The 11598-nt window shown below is 50.3% G+C and overlaps 1 protein-coding gene across 1 annotated transcript in view; it reads right to left on the bottom strand.

Annotated features, from left to right (window-relative positions):
- DNAH17 (dynein, axonemal, heavy chain 17) overlaps positions 1–11598 on the bottom strand; it is a 115860-nt gene that overhangs the window by 2953 nt on the left and 101309 nt on the right. The window contains exons 72-76 of the mRNA XM_006869533.1: positions 10315–10442; positions 8824–9051; positions 2311–2502; positions 1246–1425; positions 401–583 (exon numbers count right to left, since the gene is read on the bottom strand). Of these exons, the coding sequence (XP_006869595.1) occupies positions 401–583; positions 1246–1425; positions 2311–2502; positions 8824–9051; positions 10315–10442 (911 nt within the window). The remainder of the gene's footprint in view (positions 1–400; positions 584–1245; positions 1426–2310; positions 2503–8823; positions 9052–10314; positions 10443–11598) is intronic.

Genomic DNA, 11598 nt, shown 5'->3' with positions numbered 1-11598 from the left:
CCCTACACACACACACACACACACACACACACACACACACACACACACACACACACTGTAATGGAGCTAAGAGTTTGGTCTCGACTGGCAAATCTAGTCCTTAACCAATTGGTAGTAGCTGAATACGCCTGGAAAAGTCAGAGCTGCTGATGCCAAGTGAGCCTGTGGGAGCTCCGGAGGCCTGGGGCCAACACTGTCCACTGCCATCACTCAGCTCACCTGGAGGGAACGTTCTTAGGCCTCTTCCTGGGACGCCAGTTGCTCGCTGCACCCAGGGCACTCAGTTAGTGGCTCAGGAAAACTTCCATGGCTGGGGGCTGGGCGGTCTGGGGCGACCCCCCCTGCCTCCCTGAGGCTGCATCTGGGATGCCTGCGGGACCTGGTTTTCAGGGCCCCCTACCTTTTCCTCTCGTGAGACCCTGGTGCCTGCACCCGAGTCCGTCTCCTTGGGCTGCATCTCCAGAACCGTGCGGAAGAGTTTCTCCGAGGTGACGGTCAGAAAGCCGATCTCTGCGTTGGGGTGCAGGCCGTACAGATAGGGGCTCTCTGGGGGCAGGTTCTCATCGATGTATTCATGGTAACCCTGGAGAGGAGTCCATGTGAGGAAGCCCCCCTGGCCCTGAATTGAGACCTCCCATCCCATCTGGGCTGCTGTGGGCTTCCCCTCACCCCTACTGTTCCCATCCCACAGACATTCTAATAAAGCCTCCCCAGAGGTCGAATTTTGTGTCCCCTGTTCTTCATTGAAAGGGGTCCTGGCAACACTGTAGGGTAAGCACTGGACTGTTAACCACAGGGTCAGCGGTTCAAATCCACCAGCCACTCCTTGGGGAGAAAGATGAAGCTTTCTGCTCCTGTAAAGATTTACAGCCTCGGAAACCCTAACCAGGGTCCTTATGGGTTGGAACCGACTCCATGGCAATGGGTTGGGTTTTGGTCTTTCACTCAAGGAACCCTGATGGCACCGTGAGCTAGGCCTTGGGCTATTCACTGCAAGGTCAGCAGTACAAACCTACCAGCCACTCGGTGAGAGAAAGATGAATTTGTCTGCTCCCATAAAGATTGACCACCTCGGAAACCCTAGGCAAACCTCGCTAGGAGTCAGAGTCAACTCATGACAGTGGGTTTCATTGGGTTGGGCTCTTTGCTCAGGGATGAACGCTTGTCTGTCAACCGTTCATCTGCCTTCCGACTGAGATCCTATCTAATCTGCTAACAGTTCCCAAGCTGGGCCTCTCTCCTCACCTTGTAGTCCAGGTTGGGGGGTGTCTGGAAGCCAGGGGCCAGGTGCACATCACCTTCCAGCATCTCCCCCCGGAGGTACTCTGCCAGGTATGTCCTGCACAGCCGGCGGTCCCAGTCATCGGTGATGTGACCACCATACATGATCTCACCAAACAGATATCGGAGGTCGTCCCAGGGCACCTGCGGGGGCGGGGAGCTGTTGAATCAGAGCCACCATCAGACATGAAGTCCGTCCCCTTAGTCTCAGGGACTGAGATTCAAAATGTTCCTCTTGAAACTCTCATTTCTTGTCTTGAAAACGGTTTTTCTTTACTTGCTTGTTTGGATTCTTGGGGTGGTGCTGTATGATAAGCACTCCACTACCAGGTGGGTTTGAACCGCACAGTTGACCATCGAGTTGGTTCTGACTCACAGTGACCCTGCATTTCCAAGGAGCGGCTGGTGGGCTTGAACTGGTGACCTTGTGGTTTGCACTCCAGTGCTCATCCTGTGGAGCCACCGCACTGCCCCTTGTACTGTTGTTAGGCGCCAATGAGTCGGCAGCAACTCAGCAACCCTCCGCACAACATCACGCCCCCACCTGGTCCCTCACCACCCTTAGTCACTGCTACGTCTGAGCTTTGCCTGGCATGAGCAGGACACCATACTCGGATAACAATGGGCTCATAGCGATTCTCTTTCTGTTTTTTTTTCCAGATTTCCTTTGCTTTATGAATGTCTTTAATGCCTTTTAAACACATGACAAGGAACGACGTAAGAGACAGTTAAAGAGAGAAAGACGAGAAGGAAGGCAGAGAGGCGGAGAGAAGACAGGAGGTAGGGAAGGGAAGGGGAGAGGAAAGGACAGGTGGACCCTGACTTACAGCCTCTGTAGGACAGAGTAGAGCTGCCCCATGGGGTCTCTAAGGCTGTGGGTCCTTACAGGAGTAAGGACTGTCTCATCTTTCTCACGGGGAGCGGCTCTGGGCTTTGAACCTTGAGCTTGTGGTTCGCAGCTGAGTACTGAAACACCGCATCACCAGGGGGGGAGGGAGAGTTACATCAGTCCCTGATTTGGCGCCTCACCTTGGTGTTGGCCTCCAGGTAATTATAAAGCACATTGATAGAGATGGTGAGGTCCCCGTTGTTGAAAGGGTAGGATCTGTTCCAGCCCTGGGCCCCGAATTTGCGTCTCTCCGCCACCACGGCGTGGAAGTAGCACAGGGCAAACAAGATGCTCTTGAACTCCATCTCTTTGGTGCACATCTCCAGGGTGTCCTGGGGGTGGAGGGCAGGGGCACATGGATCGGTGGGCAAGGAGAGCCTCACACAGAAACTCGACCTTGGGGGGGGGGGCCTGGCTGGGGGAACTGAAGCGGCGGCGAAGATACCTGCCCTATCTGTGTTACTTTCGGAAACACAGTCTTAGCGCTTGTAAGTATTCACTGCACGTCAAGTGACGTAGCCTGGTACCTCGGCAGGTAAGCTCTCACTGCTAACTCAAAGACCAGGGGTTTGAACTCACCAGCAGCTCTGAGGGAGCAAAGACCAGGACTGTTGCTCCAATAAAGGTGACCGTTTGGAAAACCCTATGGGGCAGTTCTACTTTGTTACATGGGTGGCAAGAGTCACAGGTCTACTGTGGATATCCAACAACGAAGTCATTTGATGTAGGTTGCTGTAAAGTGTCGCCAAGTCAAGTCGGTTCTGATTCATAGTGATCCTGTATAGGGTTTCTGAAGAGTGGCTGGTGGGATTGAACCACCGACTTTGAGGTTCAAACAACCTTGTGGTCCTACAGCATCACACATAATAAAATACTCCCTAGTTCAGGGCAAGTACTCCCTATTTAAGGAGAAATAAAGATCTTTTGTGATTTTCCACATTGTCTCCTGTCATCTACATACTAACATTAACCACCCTGTAACCCAGGGATGGGGAACCGTTTTTCTGCCAAGGGCCATTTGGATATTTGTAACATTATTCACAGGCCATACAAAATTATCAACTTAGAAATTTGTTGTTGTTGTTAGGTGCCATTGAGTCGGTACCGACTCACAGCAACCCCATCTATGCACGACAAACCGAAACACTGCCCAGTTCTGTGCTATCCTCACAATCCTTGCCATGCTTGAGCTCACGGCTGCTGCCACTGTTCCAATCCATCTCGTTGGGGGGTCTTTCTCTTTTTCTCCGACCCTCCACTTTACCAAGTGTGATATCCTCCAGTGACTGGTTCCTCCTGACAGTATGTCCGAAGTGTGAGAGACAGTCTGTAAAGTGATGGCTGGAACTGCGGTTGCCTTGGAAAGGGCCAGACCAAAGGATGTCTCCACACCAGCCCTGATCCTTTGAAAGCCATCGGTAATGTCTTCCTATAAGGGGTGAAGGGGCCCTGGCCAAGCTGTGGGATCGGCGCTGGGCTGCTAACAGCAACGTTGGAACTTCAAACCCACCAGCTGCTCCGGACAGAAACATGATCTTGTCTGCTCTCATGAAGATTTACAGTCTTGGAAACCCTATGAAAGGTCGCTCTGAGTGGGGATCGACTCGATGGCGGTGGGTTTTGTGGTCCCTATAAGAGGTTCAATGGGCACAAGGAAGGCAAACCCAGACCCAATTCAGAATCTAGGCCTCTCTCTAGGTTTGTGAGATTCCTCTGCGTTCATCTTTTCAGTGGTAGAGCCCTTCCTTCCACATAGGAGCTGCTGTGAGGCACTGCCCAGTGAGTTCTGACCCACGTTGACCCTGTGCACAACAGAACAAAACACTGCCCGGTCCCGTGCCAGCCTCACAATTGTTACGTTTGTGCCAATCCATCTCATTGGGGGTCTTCCTCTCTCTCTCTCTCTCTCTCTCTCTCTCACCTTCCACTTTTCCAAGCATGAGGTCCTCCTCCAGGTACTGGATCCTCCTGAAAACATGTCCAAAGACAAAGTCTCACCATCCTGGCTTCTGAGGAGCGCTCTGCCTGCACTTTTTCCAACACAGATTACTTTGTTCTTTTGGCCAATCCATGGTACTTTCGATAGATACTCTTCGCTCAAGATTCAAATGCACTGATTCTTCTGTGGTCTTTCTTCTTCATTCATTGTCCGTCTTTCACATACATATGAGGCAACTGAAAACAATCATGGCTTGGATCAAGCTCACCTCAGTCCTCAAAGTGACATCTTTAAGAAAAGGTCTTTTGCCACAGATTTGCCCAGTGCAATAATACATTGTTTAATTTCTTGACTGCTGCTTCCATGAGCATTGATTGTGGATCCGAGCAAAATCAAGTCTTTGAGAACCTCAATCTTTTCTCCATTTATTATGCTATTATTTATTGATCCAGCTGTGAGGATTTTTGTTTTCTTTACATTAAGGTACTGTACCTACTGAAGGCTGTGCCCTTTGATCTTCCTCAGCAAGCAAAGTTGTGTCAGCTACATAAGGTAGGCTGTTAATGAGTCTTCTTTCGATCCTGATGTCATGTTTTTCTTCATAAGTCCAGCTTCTCAGCATACAGATCAAAGTGGAGTCCCGGTGTGGCACTGTGGGCTAATGCGGTGGACTGCAGAGTCAGTTAGAACTGCAAGATCGGTGGTTCAAGTTCACCGACTGCTCCTATACAGGGTCGCTATAAGTTGGAACGGACTCAACGGCACTTAACAATAACAACTGCAGATCAAATAAGTATGATGGATGATCCAACCCTGGCTTACACCTTTCCTAATTTTAAATCATTCAGTATTCCCTTGTTCTGTTCTACTGACTGCCTCTTGGTCTATGTGTAGGCTCCTCAGGAGCATAGGTAGGTGTGTTCTGGAATATCATTCTTTACAATGTTATCTATAGTTTGTTATAACCCACACAGTCGAATGCCTTTGCATAGTCAGTAAAGCACAGGTAAACATCTTTCTGGTATTCTCTGCTTTCAGCCAAGATCCATCTGATGTCGGCAATGATGTCCCTCATTTCACGTCCTTTTCTGAACTCAGCTTGCATTTCTGGCAGCTCCCTGTCCATGTACTGCTGGCATTTGTTTTTAAATCATCTCCAGAAAAATTTCAGTTGCATGTACTATTACTGATATTTATTGTTCAATGGTTTCTCATCCCATCGATTGGCCAGGAGACCATCTTCCAGATTTCTTGACAGAGATGAGTGAGCCTCTTGATGATGCATCTGTTTGTCGAAACAGTCCAATTTGTAGTCTGTCAATTTCCGGAGCTTTGCTTTTCACCAATACCTTCTGTGCTGCTTGGATGTCTTTTAACACCATTGGGTCTTGATCATGTGGTCTTGATCATGTGCTATCTCTTGAAATGAACCAGTTCTTTTGAGTACAATGACTCTGTGTATCCCTTCAATCTTTTTATTGATGTTTTCAGCATCAATTAATATTTTGTCCAGAGTTGTTGTTAACTCATAGTGACCAACTCATAGTGACCCCATATACGGTTTCCAAAGCTGTAAGGTGCGCCTGACCCAAGCCATGGTATTTTCAATAACCTCATATGCATGCGAAAGCTGGACAGTGAATAAGGAAGACCGTAGAAGCACTGATGCTTTTGAGTTATGGTGTTGGAGGAGAATATTGAAAGTGTCATGGGCTGCCCAAAGAACCAACAGATCTGTGTTGGAAGAAGTGCAGCCAGAGTGCAGCTTGGAGGCCAAGATGGCTAAACTTCATGTCTCATACTTCGGACATATTGTCAGGAGGGACCAGTCACTGGAGAAGGATATCATGTTTGGTAAGGTGGAGGGTCAGAGAAAAAGAGGAAGACTCCCAACGAGATGGATTGGCCAAGTGGCAGCATCAATGGGCTCAAGCGTGGCAACATTTGTGAGGTTGGCCCAGGACCAGGCCGTGTTTCGTTCTGTTGTGTACAGGGTTGCTATGAGTCAGTACCAACTTGATGGGACCCAACAACACACAACCGAGGCTTCAATCTTGTTGTCATTTCCCCTAGCTTGAGAAATGCTGAGCGTGCGCTTCCATTTTTGGTTTTTAACTTCAGGTCTTTGCACATTGCATTATACTATTTAACTCTGTCCCCGAGAGCTGCCCTTTGAAATTCTCTGTTCAGTTCTTTTACTTCCTTTATTTTTTCCATTTGCTTTACTTCTCTATTCTCAAGAGCAAGTTTCAGAGTCTCTTCTGACATCCACTTTGATCTTCCCTTTTTTTCTCCCTGTCTTTTTTTAATGACCTTTTGCTTTCTTCCTGAATGATAACTGTTGATGCCATCCCACAACCCTCCTGGTCTGTGGGCAACAGTGTCCAATGCGTCAAATCTATTTTTGAGACGGTCTCGAAATTCAGGTGGGATGTGGCTCTCATGGACTTGTTTTCATTTTCTTCAGTTTCAACCTGAACTTACTTAGGAGCAATTGTCGGTCTCCATGCAGGGACCAGGGTTCAATTCCCAGCCAATGCATTTACTGTACAGCCAGTCCGCCCCCATCTGCCAGTGGAGGCATGCATGGTGCTAGAGCGCTGTGATAGTTCAGTTTTCGTGTCAATTTGAGGGGCCAGGGTTCTCAGCGATTTGTCAGTTGCTCTATAGTGATCCATAACGTTGAGACAAAACACAATGTAATTTAACCACAAGATGATGTCAGCTATGGGCAGCCAATGAATTGAAAGGAAGTTTCCTCGGGGATGTGGTCTGCTTCTAAGATATGGGACACTCCAGCGAAGCTTGCTTGCTCTCATGGGTCTGGGTCTTGCATCTGGCACATCCTCCGATCTCTGGTTGTCCAGACTTGAGCCAGTGGCCTGCTTTGTTACCTGCTGATCCTGGGAGCCGTCAGCAGCCTCCTGCCTGACATCTGACCTGCGGACTTGAGCCTGGCCCAGCTCTACAACTGTGTGAGCCATTTTCATGGTATAAACCTGTGGGTTAATGTGCTGAACCAAAAAGTTGGCTGTTCAAGTTCACCAGCCACTCCTTGGAAACCCTATGAGTTGGAACCAACTCAACAGTGCTTGACAACAACAACATATATACAGAAAGAGTCCTGGTGTGGCACTGTGAGGTAAGCACTGGACCGCAAGGTCGGTTTTAATTGCAAGGTTGGTGGTTCAAATCCACTAGCTGCTCCTTGGAAAACCTATACAGGGTCACTATGAGTTGGAATACACTCAATGGCAAAAACAACATATATACACACACACATATATATTACATGTTATATATATATTACATATATATATATATTTACATAGAGATTCCTGGTGTGGTGCTGTAGGATTAGCACAAGACTATGAACCACAAGATCAGTGGTTCAAACCCACTAGCTGCTCCTTGGGAACCCTATATAGTGTCACTATGAGTTGGAACCAACTTGACAGCACTTAACAACTATATATATACATACATATATTTATATATATAAATTTTGGGGCCCTGGTGTGGTACTGTAGGATAAACACTGGACTGCTACCTGCAAGTTGGCGGTTCAAACTCACCAGCCACTTCTCGGAAACCTTATACAGGATTGCTATGAGTCAGAACCAACTTGATAGTACTTCACGACATGAACATATAAGCTCCATTGGCTTTGCTTCTCTATAGAAGCCAGACACAGACAGATGCTGACCAGGTTTCACAGGAGCTTCTGGACTAAGAATAGCAAGAAAGGCCTGGTAATCTACATCCAAAACTGGGTCAGTGAAAATCGGTGGATCACAGCCCCACCGTGATGCGGATGGTGGAGCATCAGGCAGTGGTCCGTTTGGTTGTGCACGGGGTCCCTGTGAGCAAGGGGCCGAGCCTACGGCAGCTACGACAACAAACCTTTGTACAGCGCAGGGGGAACAGCGCTCCTGAACTCACAGAGCCCTTTGATAAAAGTTGGATTTTCCCCGAGCCCTTTGTTAACACAGACTACCACCCTCTTATGTTCTGGAAATGGCAGTGTTTCCTGCAAGTGGCGGACCCAGAAGGAAGTATTTACTTGGAATAACTCTGTTTCCCCTCCAGGTGGACATTGGAGCAGCCCCTCTCCTCCTCCTTAATTTTTCAGAGGCTCTAGGTTCTCAGGGGCAGGGTGCAGATACCATTCTGGGGGTCCCTCCCTGTGCTCCTCTCCCTGCTCCCCGTAACCTCCTGTGGAATAGAAATTTTCTGAGCCACACCACACACTCTCAGGTGCAATTTCTACCCCTGAGCCTTCTGGAAAGATCTACTGGAGGCTGAGAGGAAGCTGGGCCCTGCTGCCTGCCTCATGTGGGAAAATGAGACCTTGTCCCAGGAGAAGAGGCGGCAACTGGACCCCAACCCAGCCTCCACTCCTGGGGACAGACGCTCCTGGGGAGTGGCCGTCTCTTGGTCCCCCTTTGTCCTCTGAAGCTGACGGTTTTATCCTTCGCATTTGCCTCCCTGGCTGCAGCCCTCAACAGGAAGTACAGCTGTGGTGTTAGCCTCCACCGTTGGTACTCGCTTTCCAGCCCAGGACCAGGTCCCCACCCAATCACCAGCCCCTTCCATGGACCCCTGTCTGCAAGTGGCAAATGAGATGAGACACAGAGGGGAGGACACAGCGACACCAAACCGCCACTCAACTGACTCAACATCTCCCGCAGGTCTCTGGGTGGCCTCACCCTACCTGCGTGAAGAGGTCCAGGGCCTTGTGCAGGTTGGCGTGCATCCCGGTGGGCGGCTCGTTGGTGATCTTGATGGCGTTTTCCAGGATGCCCTGGGGGATGATGTGGGACTCGGGGCTGGGGGCTGGCTCAGCGCTGATGAATACCCGGTAGTCCTCGTGGCTCCCCAGGCTGTACCTCTCCACCTTCTTGTCCAGTGTGCTCAGCCAGCGCGCCACCAGGTGGATGTTCTGTGGACAAGACCAGGGTGCCCACTGCCACTGCGTCCACGCCTGCACCCTCCGCTCGCCCCCCTCACCTCCCACCCTCGCCAGGACACTGGGCTGTGCTAGGGTCATTCCAGCTCCACAGCCAACACCCCAGAGACGATTCCTGCCCCAAACCAGTCACACCCTCCAGCCTCAGGGTTGTGAACCTCTTGGGTGTTAGGATGCCCTGACCCCCACCCCCGAGCAGCGCCTCTTCTGAGGGACTTGGGTGCCAAGGAAATGACTGGAAGCGGAGGTTTCTCCAGTGGGACCAGACTGGACACTAGATGGAGGCCCTCACCAAGCGCAGGGTCTGTGGAAGCCGGGGCAGGGCTGGAAGGGGATGTGGGGACAAGTCCAAGGGGCCCAGGGAGGCCCTCAGGTGGAGGACTGGCGGTCCAGCTATGATTTAACCAAACGTGGAGAGCAGGTGTCCTCACGGCCCTGGCTACTCCCCGTGGGGGTGGTGAGAAGTGATTCGTCTGTGGGTCCAGAGTTGTGGTCTCCTTAATGGTTTGTCTTTACACGATAAAGTTGGTGCCCCTCTCCACACTGTACACTCAGGCCAATGAGGAGCGGGTAGACATGTGACTGTCACCCCCCTCCCACTCTGAGAGGCGGTGGGATTCTTGTCCACGACATCAGATGTCCGTCCCTGCCCTGGTTCATTCAGTGAGTCGGCTGGGCCAGAGTCTGGTTCCCAGTGGTCTGGTCCAGCTCTAGACGAGGTGTTGTCCCTAGTGTTGTCTGGATCCATGCAACGTCATCATCATCCATAATGTCATCTGTCAACCCATCAGGTGAAAGGGGAACTCCTTAGCGTGTGGTCTGCCTCCAGATGACAGGTGGACACGCTGGCGGAACTCTTCCTCCACTCTGAACCCTTCCTGACGTCTGACCACAGATCTTGGGGACAAGAACCTGCAGGGGTCACCAGCTTGACCCAGGACCTTGCATTTGACTGGGGACTTGTTAGCCCCCACAGCTGTGTGAGCTGACCCCTTTATGTACATTAGGAGTTCTGGAGGCATAGTGGGTTACGTGTTGGACTGCTAACTGCAAGGCTAGCAGTTTGAAGCCACCAGATGCTTTAGGGGGGAAAGGATTTCCAGCTTCAGAAACCCTGTAAAGGGTACCCTCACTATGAGCTGGAACCCACTCCACGGCACATCACCACCACCACCACTTGTATGGACTCACCGGTTCTGTTTCTCCAGAGACCAGTACAGACCTGTAGCCTCCTACCTGCAGAATGACCCAGTGCCCGTTCTCTGCGGCCACATCCAACGCATTCTCGGCCACCACCTCCTGCCCCTGGCCCAGGGACACGTTGTGGAGTTTCCCATTGTCTATGGTAAAGCCTAGTTTTTTCCCTTAAGAGGAAGAAAACCCCGGATAAATGTTGGGCTGATGAAATGCCTGGACCTGCACGCAGCCCAGGGACCCCACCTGAGCTGTGTGTTTTGTTAACTTGTGAATCAGATGAAGAGCAAATCTGTTTTACATCCAACAATTCATACACGCTTCGCTCATGCTCTGTATTTTTCCCCGTTGTGTTAGCAATGATAGAAACTAATCATTTCTATAATTCAGTGACATTTAGTATGCAACACCGGGCAGACTCTCCTAGTTTCAGAATATCTCCATCATTCCCAAAGGAAACCCCATGTCCGATTAAACGGTGGCTCCCCATTCTCCTTGCCCCCAGCCCCCGGCAACCACTCATCATCTGCTTTCTGTCTCTGGATTTTCCTATTCTGGGCATTTCATAGAAATGGATTCATTTACAAATATGCGACGCTTCCGGTTTGACTGTGTTCACTCAGCATCATGCTTTCAAGGTCTGTATATTGTGTTAGGAGTCCTGGTGTGGTGCTGTAGGACAAGCACTGGACTGCTAACCGCAAAGCTGGTGGTTCAAACCCACCAGCCGCTCCTCAGAAATCCTACACAAGATCACTGAGTCGGGACCTAGTACAGTGTTGTATTAGGGTTTCATCCTTTTCACGGCTGCATAGTATTCCATGGTCTGGAGGGACCACGCTGTGTTTATCTTTTCTTCTGTTGATGTTGGGTTGGTTCCACCTCTGTGTATACAAGTCTCCGTTTGAGACCCTGCTTTTACGTTTTGGGGATGGAGTTGCAGGGTTGTGTAGAAGTGCCATGTCTTACTTTTTGAGGCCCTACCACAGAGGCTACACCGTCTTAACATCCTCACTAGCAACACAAGGGTTTCCAGACCCACCAGGTCTTTGTCAACACTTGGTATTGTCTGTTTCCGAATGCACAGCATCTTGGGGGCGGGGAGCGGTTCATTTGCATTTCTCCGATGACTCATGAGGAGCCATGGTGGTGCAGGGGTCAAGTGCTTGGCTGTGAAACTAAAGTTGGGCTGTTCAACCCCATCAGCTGCTCTGAGGGAGAAAGGTGTCGTGGTCTGCTTCTGTAAAGCTGACGGCCTCGGGGACCCTCTGGGACAGTCCTACTCTGTCCTGTACAGTCGCTAGGAGTCAGAACCGACTTGATGAG

Source organism: Chrysochloris asiatica, unplaced genomic scaffold (genome assembly GCF_000296735.1).
Source record: "Chrysochloris asiatica unplaced genomic scaffold, ChrAsi1.0 scaffold00132, whole genome shotgun sequence".
Lineage (NCBI taxonomy): Eukaryota > Metazoa > Chordata > Mammalia > Afrosoricida > Chrysochloridae > Chrysochloris > Chrysochloris asiatica.
The sequence above is the reverse complement of the archived record's forward strand: the minus strand, read 5'-3'. Positions and strand labels throughout refer to the sequence as shown.